This window comes from Cottoperca gobio, chromosome 6 (genome assembly GCF_900634415.1).
Source record: "Cottoperca gobio chromosome 6, fCotGob3.1, whole genome shotgun sequence".
NCBI lineage: Eukaryota > Metazoa > Chordata > Actinopteri > Perciformes > Bovichtidae > Cottoperca > Cottoperca gobio.
Window position 1 is genome coordinate 2,678,935 of NC_041360.1, and position 23,204 is coordinate 2,702,138.

General features: G+C 41.5%; 1 protein-coding gene across 4 annotated transcripts in view; it reads left to right on the plus strand.

Moving 5' to 3' along the window:
* The window catches only part of carmil2 (capping protein regulator and myosin 1 linker 2), a 50,842-nt gene extending 28,130 nt beyond the window's left edge, over positions 1 to 22,712 (plus strand). For 3 of the 4 annotated variants that reach the window (XM_029433573.1, XM_029433574.1, XM_029433576.1), the window contains 11 exons: positions 133 to 659; positions 6,749 to 6,858; positions 9,308 to 10,181; positions 10,960 to 11,064; positions 14,257 to 14,293; positions 14,642 to 14,710; positions 15,238 to 15,500; positions 16,465 to 16,603; positions 17,000 to 17,089; positions 18,065 to 18,187; positions 18,325 to 22,712. In XM_029433573.1, coding sequence (XP_029289433.1) covers positions 133 to 659; positions 6,749 to 6,858; positions 9,308 to 10,181; positions 10,960 to 11,064; positions 14,257 to 14,293; positions 14,642 to 14,710; positions 15,238 to 15,500; positions 16,465 to 16,603; positions 17,000 to 17,089; positions 18,065 to 18,187; positions 18,325 to 18,863 — 2,876 coding nt within the window. In that variant the 3' untranslated portion in view covers positions 18,864 to 22,712. The remainder of the gene's footprint in view (positions 1 to 132; positions 660 to 6,748; positions 6,859 to 9,307; positions 10,182 to 10,959; positions 11,065 to 14,256; positions 14,294 to 14,641; positions 14,711 to 15,237; positions 15,501 to 16,464; positions 16,604 to 16,999; positions 17,090 to 18,064; positions 18,188 to 18,324) is intronic. The other variant, XM_029433575.1, reaches the window with a different exon arrangement.
* The last annotated feature ends 492 nt before the right edge of the window (positions 22,713 to 23,204 follow it).

Consider the following 23,204-nt stretch of genomic DNA (forward strand, 5'->3'; position numbering starts at 1 on the left):
CTGCCCTATATATACATACATGAGCATGTGCCTACTGCGTGGGCTAGATTCCCCATCTTTTCCTCCCTACCTTCTCTTTCATCATCTCTCCTTGTGCCCCTCTTCTCATCAGTTCTACTGCTTCCCTCTCAGGTCTTCTGGATGCAGACTGGGAGCACCACACCAGGGACAGAGGAGCAGAGAGAGAGAGGGGAGGAGGTGCTGGTGGGGAAGAAGGAGGAGGAAGGTGTGGCCTCCCTCGGTTGCCGACAGCAACCCCCTTGTCAGTCAGGTTTTTAAGCCCCACCCCTTCCCCATCTCCCTCGCCCCCGGGACTGAGGGGGAGGAGGCGGAGGGAGGGGGAGGTAGCAGCGGTGGATGCTGCAGCAGCAATATCAGTAGCGAGAGGAGCATCGTTCATTCCTCCTCTCAGTCTCCCCCTCCTGTACTCTATCTCTGCTCGAGCTGCAGAGGAGGAGGCTGCCGGCCGCGGAGGCTTACCCAGACGACAGGCTCCCTTTCCCGGCTGCTGCACCAGCCCAGGCCCCCTCCCCAGCTCTGGATCCCCTGCTTCTCCCATGGAGCCTCTACCCACACAGGGACAGACTCTAAGGCATTACACCGCCTCCCGACCACGGCCACGACGCACACACACACAGCCCCCCTCCTCCAGGCCTCAGGTAAGAACAGACACATACCCATAAACACTAACCACTGACCACATACACTAACACACAATTTAAGTGATCAGGCAGAAATGACATTTGCATTTTTACATACTCACAATAATACATCAGCATACAAAATGAGCTTTATACAGGCAGATGTCCTCAGTAATACAGCCAGAGACAGAAAGCAGGATGAAAGGAGAGATGGATGAAGGATGGAGGGAAGGGTAGATGAAGTAGAAAGCTAACTGCACCACTACAGAGGGATCCCAGAATAGGAAATGAATGAAATCGAAGCAACACGGTTGAAGAAAAAGGGGAAATAAAGAGAGAAGGAAAGGGGAGGAATGGAGGGATGAAGGGCACACTGCTCATACGATTGGGATCCTTAGGTTAATGCAGCAAAATACCCACATTACATATATCTATCTATCTCTCTATCTCTCTATCTCTCTCTCTCTCTCTCTCTCTCAGCTCTCTCTCTCTCTCTTTCTATCTATCTATCTATCTATCTATCTATCTATCTATCTATCTATCTATCTATCTATCTATCTATCTATCTATCTATCTATCTATCTATCTTCTCTCTCTCCATTGCTGTCTTGGTTTCATTTCTATGTAGTAATAATGGTAGCCATCTTTATCTTTGCATTCTCTTGCTCCATGTAGTCGTGCTCAGCGTGCGTGTGTGTGTGTGTGTGTGTGTGTGTGTGTGTGTGTGTGTGGTCTAGTCTGTGTGTGTGTGTTTTCTTTTCCGTGTGTGTGAGAGAATAGGCACATGCATTTTGGGAGTGGTGTTCCCTGGGTTGTTCCCAGTGCTGATTTATTTTTCTGTCTCTCTCTCTCTCTCCTCCTCTCTCTCTCTCTCTCTTGTCTCTCTCTCTCTCACTCTCTCACTCTCCCCTCTCTCTCCCTCTCTCTCTCTCTCTCCCCTCTCTCTCTCTCTCTCTCTCTCTCTCTCTCTCTCTCTCTCTCTCTCTCTCCCCCCCCCCCCCCCTCTCTCTCTCTGTCTCTTGGGAATGCTTTCACTAACTCAATTATTCATGTTTTCACATTAATGGGGGTCCCTTTCTCGGTGCTGTCACTGCATAAAAAAGGAGGAATTCTCTTCATCTGTGGTGACCTTGTGTGTGCATCTTGCATGTGATTTCCCTTTTCGAAAGACACACAGGTGTCAATGTAAGGTGACATAATCAGACATTTTTTTCATTTTAAATGAGCCATTACTACAGTAGATAATGGACGATCTGTCCCTGTCACTGAGTGATGGCTCCTCAGTGCTTAGACTTTATAAATGTATTAAGCAATTTATTTCCCAACAACAAATGTTGTCAGAAATACGACATTGGCTACCAGCATGCTACATATGGTTATTGTAATAATCACTGTAAGTGGCTGGAACATGATGGAAGCTTGTTCCGACAGTCGATTAAAAGACAAGAGAAAAGTAGATGATTTATTCAGTTAGCATGTCTGGCTACTGGGCGTTGACTTTAATGGAAAGTAACAGCTAATGTTTGTCAATTAAGGTGCTAGCTTGATTTATTTTGCTTCACTAATTCTAATTGAGAGGAGAGGCTTGCGTTTGCCTGCTGGCATGCTAGTTTGAGTTTTGGCTAGCATTACCATGTTAATGCACTAGCTTTAGTTAGGAGAGGCTGCATTATTATTTCATCTAATAGAAGGAAGAGCCTTATATTATTCTGTGCTCATGTCAACATCCATGTTGTCTGGAAAACTACAATATTAATATTCACAAGCATGCCAAACCATAATCACCAAACCAGTGATGTTGGGACACATTTCTCCAACGTTTGACGCAGCAGAGACCAATGTTAACGTTTCACCAGGTCTATTAAGTGTCTCTGATCTTAACCTAGCACTTTCATCTGCCTAAACCAGAAAATAAACAAGTACATGTGGAAGACAATGAGAAACAAGCGTCCATAAAGATGGTCTTGTTGTGGCGGAATGAGGACTGGTTATGAGCAGCCGATAATCGCATTTAAAACAAGGCAGTAGTGGTTTGGAGACGAGGGCCACTAACTAGTAAGTACCGGTCCTCAAAAGCTATAACAAAACACAAAATGAGTTATGTTCCCTAATTGCAATAATAAACAAGGAGAGTGCAAAAATAAACAAGTTTTCATCTTATTTCACCCAAGACTTGAAGAGGACAGAATGTCCTGTTCTCTGATGAAAAGGGAGCCTGTTTCATTCACACACCAAAAATACGCAGGTGCTACACCCACAGAAGAGTTATGTTCGGGTAGGTTGTGATACACTGTATGCAAAGACCACTAATTATTTGGGGGACAAATGTAAAAAGGCAACTCAGCGTAATGAACTCTCACAGTTAGCAAAAAGGGATTTTTGCAGCAAGAGAATACTTTTCTCTAGACTTGTACCACAGCAGAACCTTTTGTGCTGCTAAAAGCAACCACCTCACAAAGGTTTTCTATAGCATCATGCTCAAATGGGTCTACATAAAACATTAATGTTGCCATGACCAACACTGTTACATCATGGCACAATTTCAAGACTGTTTTAATCACCGCAGTGAGTTCTTAGGTTTTTGTATATTATACAAAACGGGCTGAATCAAGTCATTACTGTTTTGTTGTATATAGAAGCCAATCATGAACAATAATCCAAAAACACTCAATATTGAAAGCATTATTTATGTTTACCATCACCCAGTACTGACTGGCCCAAAAGGATGGGAGTCGATTCCTGGCCATCCTGTTGGGAATGTTCCTTTCTACCATGTTCTACTGGGCCACTTGGAGGGACTCTGTTATCCTGAATTAAGACTTGGAAGTCATTTGCTAATCCATCAGCATCACTATACACACCAATCACATAACAAGGTTCAAGTCATTTTAAGACAACAATGATTATTTTATTATTACTTCAAATAAAATGGAAACAGTATTCAGAACAAGGAAAGATGCAGGCAGGTAACAGATGGCTTGAACATGAGGTCACATAGGAAGAGCTGGCAAACCTTCTCACTGTACTGTATAATAGGGAGCTATAAGCACATGAGCAGGAGCCATGGGGGAGGTCCCTGATTATAAGGCTAGGCAGGGGATAGGTGACAATCAAGTGTCATAACAAGGTGGACAATTGTAACAATCATTGATTCCTGCAACACAAATGTCCCCAGCCAATCTGCTGCATGGTGCTTTACGACCTGCTCCAGTCTGCTGTGCAGTGTGCTGCTGTGTAGTGTGCTGCTGCCCTGGCTCCGGGCTGTCTGTGCACCCATGGGAGGAATTGTGTTTGCTCCCCTGCTGTTCAGTCAGCATGATTGCTGGGTAAGCAGAGAGCAGATTAATGCATCAACATTTGTTGATGCAATAAAAAATATATTATCCTATGAAAACATATAAATGCCAATGGACAGTTTAAATTGAACAGTCCAGCTTATGACCTGGGCAGCAGGGCTACTGTACTTATTTATGCACTTATTTATTTATCTACTGTACTCTTGACTTTATTCATCAGCCTATTGTATGTATGGCTATCCACACCCACAACATAGCGTTGTGGGTGTGCAGATTGCTGTGTAGAGAAAGCTCTGTTGTATCCTGCAAACAAGTGTATACGAGTGTGTGTGCACGTGTGTGTGTGTGTGTGTGTGTGTGTGTGTGTGTGTGTGTGTGTGTGTGTGTGTGTGTGTGTGTGTGTGCGTGTGCGTGCATGTGCACATGCTCGTGCGTGTGTGGGAGAGAATCTGTATGCCAATAATTGTGTGACCAAGTGCCATGTTGGCATGTAGCACATAGAGACAGGTGGCTGTAAAGGAGGTGGCAGAGAATGAAAAAGAGGCACATTATTTTCATTGGATGATAGAGCGAGATGGAAAGACCTTAAAGTTGTAGACTGCATTCACAAACAGCAAAACGTCTAACATTCATTTTGTCACCTGATTTTTAATCAAGGTTTAGTATTTTGATGAAAAAGTTAATAATTTTAGCCATTTGGTTATTGTTGCTTTTAGTCAACCAAACTATATTTTCCTCTGTCATTTTCTCCTTGTTGCTTCTAACACAGGGTCCATGTCATTGCTCAGTTAGTCATTAAAAACTCTGTCATTGTCATTCTTGCTCCCTTAGCATTACTTCTGTTCTCAAAATACAAAGCAACATGATCATCCATAATGTTTCATTAATCGTACCTTACCTTAAAATAAATGTTAATGTGCCGGCCTGCATTTCTTCATGTTTTGTCCCTACCATATTGGTAGCACTTACTTTGACCAGCTCAGCAAATTAGGAAATTATGGATGCAGCTATTTTTATTATCGATTAACAATGCCGATACTTCTGTGATTAATCAATAATGGTTTTGGCTGTGTCAGATAATATCTGACCTTTTATCACAACTCCCAGTGCCCAAGGAGACATCTTCATATGACTTGTTTTGTCTAGCTTACAGTCCAAAATCCAAAGACAGTATACTATCACATACATTATTAATAAGATATTAAAATAGTTTCAGGATAGCTTTCTGTTATTTGTAGACAGACATTAATCAGTCAGACAGAAAATCAACCTGAAACTATTAAAATAATTTTTTAATCATTTATGTGATAGTAGACAACAAAACTAAGACTAAATTCTAAGTTTGTATTGATCTTTCTAAACAGCTGTGTTTATTGTGATTGTGTTAATCTTGTTTTTGCTTTATGTTTAAGTGCAAGCGATGGTAACTTTGCAGCCATCTGTGCACAGAAATTTGTGGACAGAAATGTCCCTTACTGTACCTCCTATGCATAATACAAGTTGAGGTTGACATGCACAGATAGCTCATATTTACAGTCAATACAACACAGAGTGAGGATGGCTGCCATGCTGCTAATTGTGATTGTCTTGTTGCCCTAGAAGTAGAAGGGGTCCTACTGTCCCATCACTACATGTAACTGTCTTCAGGGTTAAAGTTAGTGGCACCTTACTGTGAACAATGACATCATATACAATAAAAGGGTTACCAGAAGGCTTTGTATCCACACTATTGCAACTCCAGTAGGCGAATATAAGTGAGTTTCTGCAGACTGTGCATGACCCAATTCAAATATTGCTTACACTTGCTAAATGTGCTCAACTGGAGCAAATTATTACTTCATCAACAGCAGCTTGAGCAGGTCCATTTAATGCTTTTAATTTAGCTGAAATGTATGAGGTGATGAATTATGTTAGAACACAATATAAATATAAAGTGTGGTTGATTTTGGTCAAATTACTACATTGTATTAAATGAAATACCCCGGCCAGTTCTAACAGGATGGAAAACTTACATCAGCACTCTTTTTCTAAAATGTTATCAAGTTTCACTACAACAAGTAACATTTTAAGCTGCACTTAGCGCTCTACGTATACACTCATATAATGCAGGGTGACAGGTTTGCACCTTTAGTGGATGTACACTCTATAGAAACAACCCAGTTTAGGGATGTTTTCTAAACAATAAAGTGAACATCAAAGTGGATGGATACATTAATCACTTTGAACAAAGCCTTCTGGAGTCTGGCTGCACTCATAATAAAGATCTGATGCGACTTCTCTCTCTTCAGTGTAGACTTTGTAGAACAAAGAGAGGTCGTCGGTCATCAGACTAAGCATGTTTGGATCTATGATTAAATTGAGTATTTATTGTATTTTGAACCTGTTATACTAACTGCATCAGTTGTGTTAATGTTTGTGTCTCCCTGCCCGGGGACTGCATGTCGAAATGAGCTAGTAGTAGTTAAATCTGTTACAATACATCTCTTCTCCTTGTGTGAGATGAATGTTTCTGTACATGATCTCTGACAGATACATGTAATAAACTAAACTAAACTAAAAACACTTTGATTTTTTCTCTCTGTTTATCACATTTGAACAGATTATCTAATAGTTAATGAACAACTTCAAATTACATTTTTTTGTTGTTTTGTCACTCACTTTGTTTGTTCTCTTCTATACACACACACACACACACACACACACACACACACACACACACACACACACACACACACACACACACACACACACACACACACACAATGCAAGGAGTATAACCTACATTTTATTTTGATGTGTTTTCTGTTAAAGGAGCCAGTTTCAAAGGTCGAGCATGAGAATGAGGCCAGCGAGGGGATGGGCAGGGTGGATGAAGGAGTAGAGGAGTTCTTCACCAAGAAAATCATCCCTGACTATGCACTGTGAGTTAGACACATGCACACTCACTCACATGCACACACTCGCACACACACACACACACGCACACACACACACACACACACACACACACACACACACACACACACACACACACATACACACACACACACACACACACACACACACACACACACACTATTCCTCTTTGTTAAATATCCACTACAGACAGCAGTATACTGGGAATGAGATCTTTGATATCTACTTATTGAAATCAATATAACATTTTGTTAATGACTGAAAGCCATGATTAACTGAAAGTACGAATCAATCTCCCAGATGCAGGTAAATAGAAGAAGGGGGTTCTTCTCACCTGCATCAAATAGTCTATCGTGAATAGTTTCTCTGACACAATCCACTAAACCAGTGGTCCCCAAAGTGGGTTCAGCAGCACCCTAGGGTGTCTCCAAGACAAAGGGTGCTGCAAGAATCATTCATCATTGTTAATATATTGTGTGTTTTTAACAGAATTATTTTATTTTCAGACATATCAAAACAAAAGAAAAAATCTATTAACCCTTTTGAAAACTCTGTTTAATATGCAGTATGCTGCAGCTAATGGCAAACAAACAACTCACGTTTCGCGTTGTCATAGTAACAAACCACACTTTCTGCCTTCAGTGTTTTTCAGGAGCTCAGCGGTCAGAAAATAGTGACCTTTAGAGCAAGAGATGGAAAGATTTTCAACCATTCTTGACACTTTATAATAATACCTGGTGAGCAACAGCTTCTACAGATATAATTGTATTTCTGCATCAAGAAGGCAAAGGTCAAACTTCTCCTGAAAACTGCTGAAATAAAAGTGTATTGTTGTGGAACAAACATGTTTGTCATTCCAGCCTTGTAGCTGTCTGTGTAGAATGCATGGTGAATGTTTGTGTGTCCCTTCAGTGTAACGCTTCATAAACACACATCCCTTGTCGGCATTCTGTCCTGGACCTGCCTGAGTTTCAGTCACTGAACACAAAATCATTACAATGGCTGTATTTAAGCCAGTTATTAAAAATGAATTAGAATTTCATAATCAAATCAAATCAAATTTATTTGTATAGCCCAATATCACAAATTATACATTTGTCTCAGTGTGCTGTACAGAAACCCTCTGTCCTTAGACCCTCGCATCGCACAAGGAAAAACTTCCTAAAAGAAACCCCATAATTAAAAGGGAAAAATGGAAGAAACCTCAGGGAGAGCAACTGAAGAGGGATCCCTCTCCCAGGACGGACAGACGTGAAATAGATGTCATGTGTACAGGATAAACAACATAGTACAAATACAACATTTGACAGAAATTATGTTGTGTTGGAAAAAAAGAGAAAGTTTGGATGAATCCAGGAAAATGTCAAAAAGGCTTCCCGGTGTCCAGCAGGACCAGGTCAGCAGGCGCTGTCACGATTCCTGATCCTGACGTAAACTTTATCAGTGGCAACCTGCCACATGAGAGACAGACACTCCGGGGATGATACCCCGGATGGTGAGTTAGTAACATACATTTACATAAATGCATACAGATAGAGAGGGAGAAGAAGAGAGAGAGGGGAGGAGAGAGGAAGAGAAGGAAGAGAGCAGGGAGGTGTCCCCCGGCATCACTCAATTAGTCTGTCTGACACTGTTTAGTAGTGCGTTCATTTGCCCTTATCACTGTGACTACAGTCAACAGTAGTGGCTGGCATTAGTTAGCCTGCTGTGTCACAAAGTAATCTTAGTTCAAAGGATCTTTTTTCCAGCATCTCACAGTCTTCATTAGTGAACTGGTTCATGCATCATCATCATCATCAAGTGTGACTGCAATCACATGATACCATGGTGCAATATGGAGGGAGATGGTAACCCTCTCATTTTTGTTAATGCAGTCAGACATCCAAAGTAATATGAACAGAACCATCTCAGCTAACTGCCCTCTGTTGGCGTCCATACATTTTCATGTTCACTCTTTGTTGACACCAGCCACGTAGCAAAAGCAGCACTGCAGCAGCTGTATCACAATCCTGTACTGTAAGTGGAGAGAAAAGATTTTGAAGCCTAAAAACTGTTTCACCCCTAACCAGTGTAAGCAGCAGCAAAATGGAAGCATATCTGTTCATCATGGAAGGATTAAAAAACAAATACATTTTGACCTGACAATGATGCTGGATGAAAGGTCACCAAAATAATTTGGGGACAATGACTATCCAGACTAAATGTCATGGTAATCTGGCCAGAAGTTATCTAGGTAACGTGATCTGGACCAAAGTGCGGAGCAGACTGACAGACTGACCAACATCATCATGCCAGGCCTCTCACTGGGGGGGTTTGCTTGGTGGGCTGTTGGCATGACCCTTCTTGTTGTGTTGTGTACCTGAACTGAGCATGTGTCTTGAGTCCTGTAGCAGTAGTTGTAGTACTGAGTGTCTCTTCTTGTCTGTTGCTCTTTCTGCTGTCTCCCTGCTGCAGAAAAGGCCGGTGGGAGGAGTCAAACCCTGCCCAAGCCACTCCCTCTGATTCAAGCTCCACCCCCTCAACCTCAACCCCCTTTTCCTCTTCGTCTGACAATATCACCTCTCCCAGCACCACTGTCACCTCTCCCTCTGTCCCACCTACTGACACATCCTTTACACCCCCTGATGTTCCACCCCTTTCTATATCCTCCACTCCCCCCACCCCCTCTTCTCTCACCTCCACCACCACCACCACCAACACCACACTTCCCACCAAAAACATCAAGAAAAAGTTTGGCGACTTCTTTGCCTTCAAGAGGGCTCGAGCCAGCCGAGCTCCCAAGGCAGGAGGGGGAGAGGGAGGAGTAGATGGGGTGAAGGTCAAAAGGACCTCCATTGCAGACCTCATTCGACCCCTCCGCGAGGCCAAAGAAAGGGAGAGGGAGAGGGACAAGGAGAGAGAGAAGGGGAGAGGTGCAAGGTCAGTGGAGGATGCTAACGTTTCTAATGATGCCGCCACCACAGAACGAACCATTGCCACCAGCCACCATCTTGCAGGCGATGCAAGGAGAACGATGGCGCCTGCCAGTGAGACCACTCCCTCTTACCCCAACATCGCCACAAGCCCTGACCTTACCACTGCCATGCTTTCCAACATGGAAGAAGATGCAGTTCCTGTCTTGCCAGGTCGCACCCCCAGTCCTGTGGTTGCTTCCCTTCTAACTGAGCAAGAGAGGAGCGGTGTGCAGGTGAAGGAGATGTTGGGAGGGACTCCATATGGAGAGAGGAGACTGAAGGCGACCAAGAGGTCACTGAGAGAGGGCAAGAGCCAGAGTCTCATACTGCTGACGGGATTAGAGCCTGAAGACAAGGATGACACACACAGTAAGGTCAGTCTGATAACTGACCTTACTTATTGTCTCAATACTATTTATGTGAACAGATCAACAATCTGTGTGTAATGTGTAATCGCCTTCCACAAATGCAAAGAAAATGTTTGTAAACTCCCAAAAATATTTAATACACAAATTCCACAACAAAAAATATATATCTGTGATTATATTAAATTGATTTACAACTAAATGAAAAGCATTTGTGAATATCTTCAGAAAATGTACAACTTTCTGTTTTGTTTCTGTATTCTTTTGAGTTTACAATTTCTTTTTTGCATTTGTGGAAGATGATTTACATTTACAGATTACACATTTACACACGGATTTACTTACTCCTGCCCTACTGTAGTAGCGTGAATAGAAGATTATTCGCGATTAATGTGAAGTGGTAATAGAACTACTTATTAGTAATAAAAGGATTACAACATGTAAAAACACAGATACTGTCCTGAAGTCTAGACTGAGGACTGAACAGGCTCTTAATACGAGTCTTGCTCAGACTGAGAGTTGAAAGATAAGAGATGTAACAAGAAGCTTTTAGTAATTTATGTGAATGCATCTGTGAACAGCAGATGATTCTTTAAAAGCTGGATACATTTACAATTCCAATTGTTGGTTGTTACCAGAATGAAACATGACTGTTTTACTGTAAAAAGTGTTAGATGCTGCTATCAGCTGCAGTTTTTCTACTGGGTTTACTTTGTGTTGAATTTTCATTGCGCGTGTGTGAAAATGCACATTTGACCATTTTAAATGTCTATGTATGGTCTTCCAGAAACATGCATCTGAGAGCACATCTAGCTTTGAACAGAGGCTTCAGGTGATGCTGCACAGAATGGGCGTGGCCAAAAGTCCACCTGCCAACACCAAGACGGGTCAGGTAGGATGGGTGCGAGTGTTTGTGTGTGTGTATGTGGGTGAAGACATTAGAACAGGTTCAGACCACGTACAGTGCCTATAGAAAGTAATCATACCCCTTTGAAATAGTTACTTTATTTGCCGTACAGCCTGAAATCAAAACCCATAAAAAAATACTTTTTCCAGTTTTATTTACAAATGTAGCCTTACAACATCAAACTAATGAAAGAAAAGTCGACAGTTCTGAAAATTAATAAAAAATGAAAAACTAGAATAGCAAGGTTGTAAAAGTCATTTTTGCTGCAATTACAGTCATCAATCAAACTAGGTCTGCACACCTAGATTGGAGAATATTTGTACATTATTTGTTGCAGAATTGTTCGAGTTCAGTCAAATTCTGTGGTGAGCGGCGATGGACTGCTCTCTTCAAGTCCATCCACAGATGTTCTATCAGATTTAAATCAGGGCTCTGTTTTGGCCACTCAAGGACATTCACCTTCCTGTCCTTAAGCTACTGCGTTGTTCTTTTGGCAGTATGTTTAGGATCGTTGTCGTGTTGGTAGCTGAATGACCTGCCCATCTTCAGCTGTCTAGCAGAAGGATGCAGGTTTTCCTCAAGAATGTGGGTGAACTTGGCAGCATCCATTTTCCCTTCAGTCCTGACCAAGTGCCCAGCCCCTGCTGAAGAGAAACATCCCCACAACATAATGTTGCCACCACCATGCTTCATAGTAAGTGTGTTTTGGATGGTGTGCTGCGTTCGGTTTTCACCAAACATAGCGCTTGGAGTTCAGTCCAAAAAGTTCAATTTTAGTCTCATCTGACCATCAAACCTTTTTCCACATGGCAACAGAATCTTCCAGGTGTGTTTTTGCTTAGCACAAACAAGACTTTCTTCTTTCTTGCCACCCTGCCATACAGGCCAGCTTTGTGTAAAGCTTGTGAGATTGTCGTTACATGCACAGACCGACTAGTCCCAGCCATAAAGACTTGTAAGTCCTTCAAAGTTGCCTTTGGCTTCTTGGTAGCTTCACAAACTCAATCACAGAGAGGGCCAACATTAAGGCATCGTTTTGGGGGTGAAGCTTGGAAACTGCAGCACCCACAGAGTCATACTTTGCCTTGAGTGTGTCATTACACTGGAGGTCAATCAGCTCCATTTGGATGTTCAGAGGTGTTGTTTCCACGTCAACTGCAAATGGATTGCTGAGCAGTTCATGAGCAGTCGGGAAAACAGCGGTGGAGATGGTTTGTCAGTGTTTGGAAACCAAAGTTTCCTTGCTGCATCTGAGTCTCCCACAGGCAGCTCGGCTTGGAACACTCTCACTGCATCATACATGTCCGTGATCACACAGCCCTGAAGCTGGAGGTTTAACAGTGAGATGCTTCGTTATGTCGCACATTAAAGGCCAGCACATCGCCACTTTTCGTCCCAGAGATCTGTGGTGTGTTTCCCTTTGCTTCCAAATACTGGAAAAGACTTAAATTGTCTCTTATAAAGCTTCCTGTCTGTGTTACGGTGCTTATTACATGCTCCATCTCCAGAGCTTTACAACACAGCACTTCCTGGTGTATGATGCAGTGATACACCGTCAGCTGCATCTTCTCCTGACTACTAATCCGTTCTTTTCATCACATCGCAGGCGCTCCGTCTGTCGCCAGCCCCGTCAGTTTGTCCCGGCGCAGTTTCATTTTGCACACATTTAGATACTTCCTCAAATATGTATTTTCCCGTGGTTGTGCCATGCATTGATTTAATTACCAAAGCCGGCGGGCCAGTTATGACAGACATATGATATTTTCTCGCGGGCCAGATATAATTGTGGCCTTGAGTTTGACACCTGTGCAGTAAACACTGAAACGTGCACATAACTTAGATAAATAACATAAACGTTTAGTTTATCTAATAAAAGAGCACCTGTTCAATGTGAAAAGTGCGGGGTTCCGTTGGGAAGGGGGGAGGGGGCACAGACAATGGTAAGGGAAACACTGATGGCGCTTTTAGTACTCGGTGACGTGATATACTTAAAACTCAATTTTATTAAATATATGGCTCTAAAGGAAATACATTTAAAAATATTTGGCTTTTATGGCTCTCCCAGCCAAAAAGGTTCCCGACCCCTGCTCTAAGGGGCTGATCACTTATCCAAACCAGGTATTTCACTAATTCCAGTGTCCAGAATTATTTTTATATTATTTTTTGCTTTGATGATGAGGGTTATAATGTGTACATGCAGCTCAAAAACGTTTGATTTCATTGATTTTAGTTTCCAGGGTGTAATATGACAAAATGTAAAGATTTTCACAGGTTTGATGACTTTCTATAGGCACTGTAGGCCATTAGCCTGAAGTGTGTGGGAAATGTGGCACTTCAATCTGATGTAACAAATAGTAACACAATGTGAAATAACTGACAGTTCTCAATGAATTGTATACATTTGAGTGGCACTGCAGCGTGCTCACACTCCATGGTGTACGCTGACCCTTCAGCATACTGTTGTGTTAGAAAGTGATACTAGTGTGTGCTGACATAGAGAACACGGTGAGGTAGGAAGATACTTTCTTGGATATTTCATATCACGATCAGAGCAGTTGTTTGGTTGGATGATTGCTTGATTTTGATCACATTTAGGTTCGGATAGGTCAAGTGGAGGGGACTCCACTGTGCCCTGAGGCCTTCTCACACAAAGAAGGATTCTGCTTTATTACAACTTGCTTCTTGCTGTCACACTTTTGTTCACCATTCCTGTCACTCACCAAGTTAATATCATCACAATGACATCACTAAAACAAAGTCAGAAACACGAGCAGACAGACAGGTTGGAAACAGTCAAACTGTCTGCTGTAATATTCATCACAGTTTACTGACCCACTTCCTGCTCTATATTTCCTGTAGTTGTGCTCACACAGTATTCCTGTGTATTCAGGGATTATTAGCACAATCGTATCATAACTGTTAGAAAGGATGGACAAAACAAGCAACCCAAGACCCATGTTGTAATAAAGAGAAATGTATCCTTTAATCTGTCCTGTTGTAAATATTTGTGTATTATTTAAGAGCATAGTTGTAGAAGATAAACCAGTCTATAATGTCATAATTTCTCTGTATTTTATATATATTTGTGACAAGCAAGATTGTTCAGCCATTACAAAGTGCAACAGCAAGTTGCTGATCTAATGTTATGTAGTTTAATATGGCAATTTAATTTTGTAGAATAAAGACGAGGAGCTGAGAAAAGCCAACTCTGAAGGTGAGTGTGCCTTTTTGTATGCATCATTTTATACAATATCACTTCTGTATCAATCTGAAATTTCAACATTCTTCTTTTTTCAAAAAATAAATAAATAATAATCTTACAATCTTCAGTCATTTGTGTTTACATTTATGTAATATTATTAAAGTTTTATTGTGACCATATTTAATGGCAGCACCTTCAGTTAAGTCCCTGCTCTTTACATAAGAGCAGTAGATGACTTACAGCTGTCAGACTTAATTAGAACGGCTTCAGTCCCAGTGTTCCTGTTGTATTCATTACATGTACAGCGCAGATTAAAGTTGACCCTCGGCTGTACTGCTATCTACTGTCTCTGTCCCTCAGGTGCTATCCTGGACAAACCTGTACCGCCTCCCACATACATGAAGCCCAGAACCATGTCCACTTCATCAGGTATCAATCTTATCTACGTATCTGGATATAAATAATAACAATACTCCCATGCTTTTAAACTGATTCAAGATTGAGCTGATGTGTCAAAATCATATCAGAGTTTCTATGGGCCCAAAGCGAGCGCCTGTAGATATGCACCTTTTAACAATTTTGTCATTTATAGCAAACATTTTTGTGGACCCGCTGGCAGAGTGCCACGGCACACTTAGAGAATCTGTTGTAATGTACAATATGTAGCCTTTTTCATGTTGTTTTCAGTCACTGCAATTCACAATACATTGCTGTCCTCCTGTGACATAGAAGAGCCAATGACATCATGAACATGGCCCCTGGCCTGAGCTGTGTGATGCAGTAGTCAGTGTGCAGCACAACCTTCCTGCTGTCTCTGCTGTCTGCTGCGGTGCTTGCTATGTTTTAGTCTACATCTGCCTGAACATCTGTCCTGCCTGGACTCACAGATTGGACTGGCTTGTATCATTCACAGAGGGTCTTCTACTGAGTTACTGCCTCTCTCACCCTGTTTCTAGCAGACCCCAGGCATCCTATGAGAGCGCTGGACCCTATTCGACCGGACCCTCCCCTTCACCCAAAACCCACCGTCCCCGAGCGTCCCATTGGCCCCCTGCCACCCAAACCTGCTGTCGCAGCCAAGCCTCCCATCCCCACCCCGGGTTCTCCTGCAGGAGGAGGAACCCGTCCCTCTTCTGCTCCTCCTTCCAGCAGCTCAGCAGGGAGAGTCCAGCTCAGAGCACACACTCATGATGGCAGGCCAGGGGAGACGACAGCACATGTAATACTACACTCACTATGACATCCATGTACTCAGTTCAGAAGCAACACTTCACACCCAGCCAAGCTGTCATGTAACATTTACCTCAAATGCTTATTTTAAAACGAATAACAACACAACCTAGTATCTTTAGTTCATTAATATGTAAATTCATATTCATATAGTTAAAACATACAGTTAAAAAGGTTAAATACTATAAATATGGAAACGTTGCCATTTGTATTGTGAATTAAAAACTTTAACTGGTACGATGACTAATGGAGGCCACAAGGTGGAAATAAACTTATATGCTGTATATGTATCTGTTAGGATATTTATTAACCACAAAACTGATTTTGAAGTAGTTGAGATTTGGGAGGTATTGAGTGATAAATTGATTGGCGGTGATCATAATCCCAGTTGATATGAATAATATGGTTTTGCTACATGGGATGATGAGATGGTATTAGGTTAAGCAGATTGGGAGAGAATGTGTTAATATATATATGTCAGGACATAAAGATGAAATAAATGAAAACATGACACATTAAATTAGTAAAAAGATAGTTAAGATGGTGGAATGAAGAATGCTCTGAAGAGATTAAAGATAGAGACAGAGAGTTTAAAAAAAAGACTGGGTATATTATATTATGGAAAGGCTCCAGCATTAGCAAGGTAAACAATCAAAGGAGCAATGCAACGTCAAGGAAGCCAACTGCCGAAAACCTCATGGAAGAAGTAACTGGCATGAAAGAACTCTGCCAACACGAGAGGGATGTAAACAATGCAGAGCCCCTTACTTTGTCAGTGCATAAATGCCCAGTTCAGTAAAGAGATGAACGGTGAAATGTGATGTACATTCTTTTGAGCTAGGTGTATCACCACAAACAGTGGCCTTATCTGCCTCCATATGCTCATATCATGACAAAGCATTCATATTGTTTGTGTCACGGCCTACTGAACACTCTCTGATCTCCACCCCTAGAATGAAAACCAGGAACTTCCCCTGGGTGGGGCAGCCTCAGCTCCATCCTCCAGGAAAGAGCTGCTTCCTCCAGCCCCGTCTGCATGGAGGGGTCCCAGCACACAAGATCGCTCTGAGAAAGCACAATCGGTGACCGATGGTACGTTTTACTGAGCTCACTGAAACCAAATAATTAATCTAAATTAGAGTTGGATTGGATTTTATGAGAAGTCTGGAGGGGGGGGCTCGTGTATCCCCATGATGACAGCCCCACGCATTAAACATCTCTGGGTCATTATCACCTGGATGTAAAATGACAGGCGGTAAAGCCACATGTGAGCCACATGGTGAGTGTCACATGAATAAAGGTGTGAAGTTTGTACAGTAGATAGATTTATTGATTGAGAAATTGACATACATTTACGTAGATTTATAATAATCGTATTTCGTATTTCGTATTTCATATTTAACATTAAAATTGTGTGTGTGTGTGTGTGTGTGTGTGTGTGTGTGTGTGTGTGTGTGTGTGTGTGTGTGTTCATTTGGACACTTTCAGAGAGCCTTCCTAAGCCACGCCAACACTTGAAGCCGCTTCCGCAGCGCAGAGCTGTGTCCGTCCATGAGGACACTCTGGCCATGACACAAGGTCAGTGTTCTTGTTCCATCGAATACCAAAAACAATAACAATAAGGTTAGAAACAATGTAAGAGCAATAACATTAAACCACAAGTCTATGAAAGATTACTGAAGTGATTTACAGATTTTACAACCTTATTTTATGAGCTCAGGTTTTGCTACAAGACTCCACTTGAATTGATTCACATTGACTACAGCAGAAGCTTAGAAGATGAAAGAATTTGCTGGCTCTAGAAATTCTCCTTTTTACTGTGTGGGCTCCAAAACCCAACGCCCAGAGTGCTAGTTTTTCCAATTGGGCATCCACTGCTTTGTGCTGCACGGAAACAAAATACCACGTCCACCAACAACATCATAAACAATATAGACCAACACAGTGGTTTATAACCTTTTTGGATTGTGGCCTCTTAAAGTAAAGCAAAGTGTACTTGGGACCCATCGTCATTAGTTTCATATATCTGTGAGTTATGACCAGTCAACCAAAGATCTTAGATTTTTACATAATATAGAGATACAATTATTAATTAATTAAAGCTAATATAATGGCTACTATAATATAATAATATAATCTGAAAAGAATAAATATAATTTTGCTTTCCATTTTTTCATGTTTAACAGCCCCTCAGATTTATCCTGAAACCAGCTGTGGACTAAAAGACACATATTTGACATGGCTTGTAATGGAAGAATGTTCTCTACTGTCTCAGTCAATCTGTGAAAGTGAAATTAAAGTTAACCACACCCCCTGCTGCTGTTAAATTATGAGCCGATAAGGCTTCAGTGTCACCCTGTCGTCTCCTGAAGAACTCTGAAACAAACTGACATTTCACTTTTCTGTTGTTAATATAGAAATACTGATTATTTCAGCTTTAGACGTGAATGTGTGTCAGACTGTGTCTTTTAATGTGTGGTTGGCATTTAGAGTTTGTTTTCACATACGGTCATAATTAAATGTCAACTCTTGGTCTCTGTCTCCATCTCTCAGAGCTGAAGGCAGTGTTACAGAGGTCACCCATCCGTTTCCGGGGCAACAGAGGAGACCTGCCCACCTGCACTGAAGATCCATCCAGTGTGGAGGAAGCACAAAGAGCTCAGGAGGGTGAGAGAGGTGTTTATTGGCAATGCTCATAACTTTACTTTCCATCTTTCTTCATCTTAAGTTTCTTTGTTTTTCTTCATCTCTGCGATCCAAACACATTCTTTCATCTGTCTGTCTGTTCTTCATCCATCCATCCGGTGACACAGGGAAGAAGACAGCTGAAGACAAGAGGAAGGCTGTCCAGAAGGAGGAGCTGAAGGCAGAGAGAGGCAGGACGGGCTGTGGAGGGACGGTAGCTAAAACTAATCATCACCCCCCAGGCTCAGCATGTCCCTCCTCCACAGCTCAGGCTCAACAAGAAGCATCAGCACCCCGACTCTTCAGTCCAACTGCAGCCTCTGACAAAGCTCCACCTATCCTGGCGAGGCCTCCAGCTCTAACCCAAAGCCTGGAAAAGCCTCCTGTAACCCCCACATCCGAGAAAATGAGCCCCAGCACATCCCCACCATGTCCCCAAACTCTAGAAAAACTGCTGGTGTCCCCACCACCCCAAGAAAAGACCCCCAGCACAATCTCAGCTGCATCTGAATCCCCAGATAACCCTCAAGTGAAAAGCCCCGGCACAGTACCAGCTACGGTGGATGTGAGAAACAGCACACAGGAGAGAGGAGAGGCGCTCTATAAACAGCACACAATGAAGGCAGAGCCAGCAGACCAAAGAACTGAGACCCCTCTCTCTGAATAACACACACAGACGGACTAATATAAGAACAAACGACACACCTGGGAGGGAGAGGAGGGAGAGGAGGGAGAGGTCTGTGACATCACTGAGATCAGAAACTGGGAGGGTACACAAAGTCTGAGAACAGCATAAATGTTGTACCCTCCTGTAGAAAACAGCTGCTGTGTCCCATGTCAGAGTGTTGTCTTTAAAAGCCTCACAATGTTGTTTAGTGCACACAACGAGTTTACAGCTAACATCTGCACAGCTGCTGTTTAAGGTGAATAATCACGGACAGCACAAACCTTCCAGTGGTCAAATACCTGCCTAGAACAACTCAAATCAAACAAACTTCTTCTGCTAGCAATAACCTGTTTGAGTGCAACATTCTGAAAATAAATGTGATTTAAAAGAAAATCTTTAGAGATTGAGTTGATTAGGAGGGCCCAATCTAGCATCTGTTTCAGTTTGTGTGTGGCAGCCCTTATTCGTACAGCTCCGACCGCTGGTTGTTACTGCACTCACTGCTTATTTACCACAAACAGCAAATGTACAGATGTAAGACCTGTGTCTTTAGTATGCTGACAGCTCATCTTCTGACTGAGGTCAAACATTTCCAGGAACTTCATTATGAATATATTCTCAATCTCTGAACATTGATAAACTAGCACCATAAAGCTGCAGGATAAGAAGTCATTTTAAACTCAAGTTGAAAAATTTTGAACACTTTTAACTCGGCCTCAATTTGCACCATGCAGGGCAAAAGATGTTCATATCATCTTTGCATTGAGTAATATAAGGCTGTTCAGCCCTTAAATTCACTTTGCATTCAGTCTGAGGAAACCTTTAAGACTCAATGACAGCCGAGTCCTTCCAAGGAGTCTGAAATGGGACACAGCCAGCTTCAGCTTGTGAAATCTTTATTGTCCACTCTCCACAAAATGATGGCTCATTTAACAAAACTTTTCTGAGTGTCGTTCAACACATTAGGATTTGCCACATAATGTCAAAGACATATTTATATCACCTGCTTATACATATTATCATTATGATTTGATCCGAGGTTTCAAGGCTCAAGAAGTAATTAACGATCCTGAGAGTCTGTATCTTTTCACTTCGCCTTCTTGAATTATTTTTTCCAGAAGATGACCAGGTTTCAGGAAAAAGGCTTCTTCAACTATGTTGACATATTTCATTGTGATTTAGATTTAGGTAAATCATCTTCATTGAGACACATTGGGCTCATTTGCTCCCATTCTTTTTTTCAATTGGGGATTTTTAGTAATGTAATGACTCAAAATTTTGATTGCATGATGTTTTAAATCCTACTTTTAATCCCCTCTTAATCCTCTGCTTATGTTTTTGTCACTAGCTGTTTGGGACGGAGGTTTTTGCCCCAAACACTCACTGTGACATCCACGTACTCAATGACATTCTACAGTCGAGACAGAAGCTGTGTTAGCATTAGTAAATATCAGATAGTTTGTATTATGTCAATCAAAGTAATCTGTTTTGCAACATGTCATGCATTTTCATTTAAATGCTTACTATTACTACTGAGGTCCTGCAATTACATCGCAGTCTCTGAACAGACGCCGTACTGGCAAGTAAAAAATAAGCTTTCAAATCAAATTTATGAGCTTTCTGTCCTGCTCGCACAAAGATGCATTGATACTGACTGCTGAAATCAGATTTCCACTATGTCAGACACACATTGTGTAAACTGCATGAATGAAGAAGTACAGTACCAATCAGTTCATTATTGTTAAAGTACCATGCTCAGGGAGATAACATAAGGTTACTACATAAGAAGGGCCCATTATTGGTTTAAAGTTGAGAGCCCACAGAGTGCATAGGGCAGTAAAGGTTTATTGTGTTCCTTCTAGTCTTCACTGTTCCATTCATGTATAACAACACAGTGTATTTGTAACTTGTGCTATGCTATCTATGGTCTAATGAAGCATGTACCAGGATTTTCTATTTGCCGTAATCATGTTAGCTTACTAAAAAAACAGATAGGGCTCATTGTGTGGGAGAAAGTCGTAAGGAGTAAGCACAGCAGCAGCTGCACATTTTATTTCTCCATAATGTCGTTTTTATTTCTCTTTTTCCTTACTTCATCAGTGTAGTTGGGATTCTTCTCCAGGTCACTAGATCCAGCTGTCACTACTATTTTTAGGCACATAAACAATTTGGCAGGAGAAGTAATTCCCTTTTCTTACTCCTCTATCACTCTCGCTATTTAGAACACAGGTGAGGCTGTTTGTCAGCGGGTAGAAACTGATAAGCAATGAATTAGACATTTTTGTTTGTGGACCAGATCCATTGCTTCCCTCTAGCACACGCCACTGGATGTAACTTTACTGCAGGACCTCAATAGTGCACATTGACGATTGTCATTGTTTAGGTAATATTTATCCTCCGTTAAATGGTAAATGGATTTGCATTTAAATAGCGCCTTTGTAGTCTTCCGACCACTTAAATCGCTTTTACAATACATGTCAATATTCACTCACACACTCAAACATTCACACACCGATGGCTGTGCCTTTGGGAGCAATTTGGGGTTCAGTATCTTGGCCAAGGACAGTTCGACATGCAGCCTAAGAGCCGGGGATGTGGACGACCCGCTCTACCTCCTAAACCACAGCTGCCCCACACAATAAGACTATCAAGGAAGGAAACAGCAATACACTTTGAATACCATTTCCTCATATACGACAGGGGCCAACTGCTGAATTAAAGTTTTTCAAAACCAACAGCTAGAACAGCATAGATACCTTTCTTGTAAGGGAATGCCTCTAGTTTAATGTTTTCATTTAAAGGCTGTTATTTCATTCAGTCCGCTTACAACAGTCTCGATAGCTGTTTCGGTTTCATCCACTCTGGTCACCATGTTGTTCAGATTCTGCCTTAGGCACATTTAGATGATTACTTCAACTGAAGTTATGCTCACAAAAACCTTGACTGGCTCAGTTGTTTTTCCAGCAGAGGAAACATCCAATCAGGAGAACAGCACCAGACCTTTGAATCGTGCAGTAAAATTTCAAATGTGGGTAGCAACTTCGAGGTTTGGAACCAGGCTAAGATTCAGCAACATAAAGCTTAAGGTTCTGCCTTAATTTGATGTTTATAGATTTTTCTACCAATACCTCCCAGTTTTTCTTACAAATTCTGCTCTTACTACAGAAAGGTGACTCCCAACATCTTGAAAAAGATTATAACAATTGAAGAAATTAGCCCAATTTTCTGGTTATTTTCTCACAGTTTTTATACATTGAGAATGATGTCAATTCATTTCCTTTACAACATTTATAACAATCCCATCATGTGACATGATACATGTGGGAAAAATATATCTTGCCTTGTTAAGATGGTTTCACTTTAAGCCTTTTAGAATCTCCAGATTAACACATGGGACACTAAAGCTCTGCATGTTTCTGCATATTTCTGTGGAATCACATCGGTATGTGACATTTCAGGTTCAGTCATTGCATTAGACAACCACATACAGTATATGTGTTCACCATGTCCATCATGGCACAGGAGAACCAGATATGACCAATATATGATCAGATATTGTGTGAGATAGCAACAGGAATATATTTATTCTATCAAACTCTCAGGGTGGCTGTGGAGAATGGTGTGTGTTTTGGAAGAGCAGACCTCAGTTCAGCTCCCTGTGCTGTCAGCGGCCTGAGCCTGCTTCTCATCCTGGGGGAAAATTTATTTTCTACCGTCATGTTTATCTTTGCCTTGCACGCACAGAATATGTACAAAACTACATAAAGCATCAAAAACAAAGTTATGAACAGAGTGTAAATCCATACCTATACGTGTTAATAATTATTAAAACTATGAATTGTGTCATCATCTTGTACTCTTTGTTTTGTTCAATGTCTTCCGTCTCTAAGAGGGAGCTTTGTCAAGTCTGAGAAAATAATCCTGATGATGCCACAGTGATGTCAGCAGGTTTATACTCGCTTAGGCTTGTAGACTCCAAATTGATAAGACAAAGCCTGCATTATAAAACTATGTGAAGTTTCGAGCTTGACCTAATGTGCATACTTAATGTGAGTGAAATACTAAATTTGTAGCATGCCACTTGGATCTTCAAATCAAATCAATTCAAATGTATATAGAACCATATTGGATAAGGAAAAACTCTCCAAAAACCACAACTAATGAAAAAATAAATAAATGCTGTTATTATGCAAAATGGATTTTCACGTTTATTTCAACATAAATATTTGTCCCTGGTGTGTCGATGCCCCTGAAAGTATGAGAAGAGACCATCCTCTCTCTTTTTCTCCTGCTCGATCTCTATCTCACAGTGTGTGTAACAACGAGCTAGTCAGAAGGGCA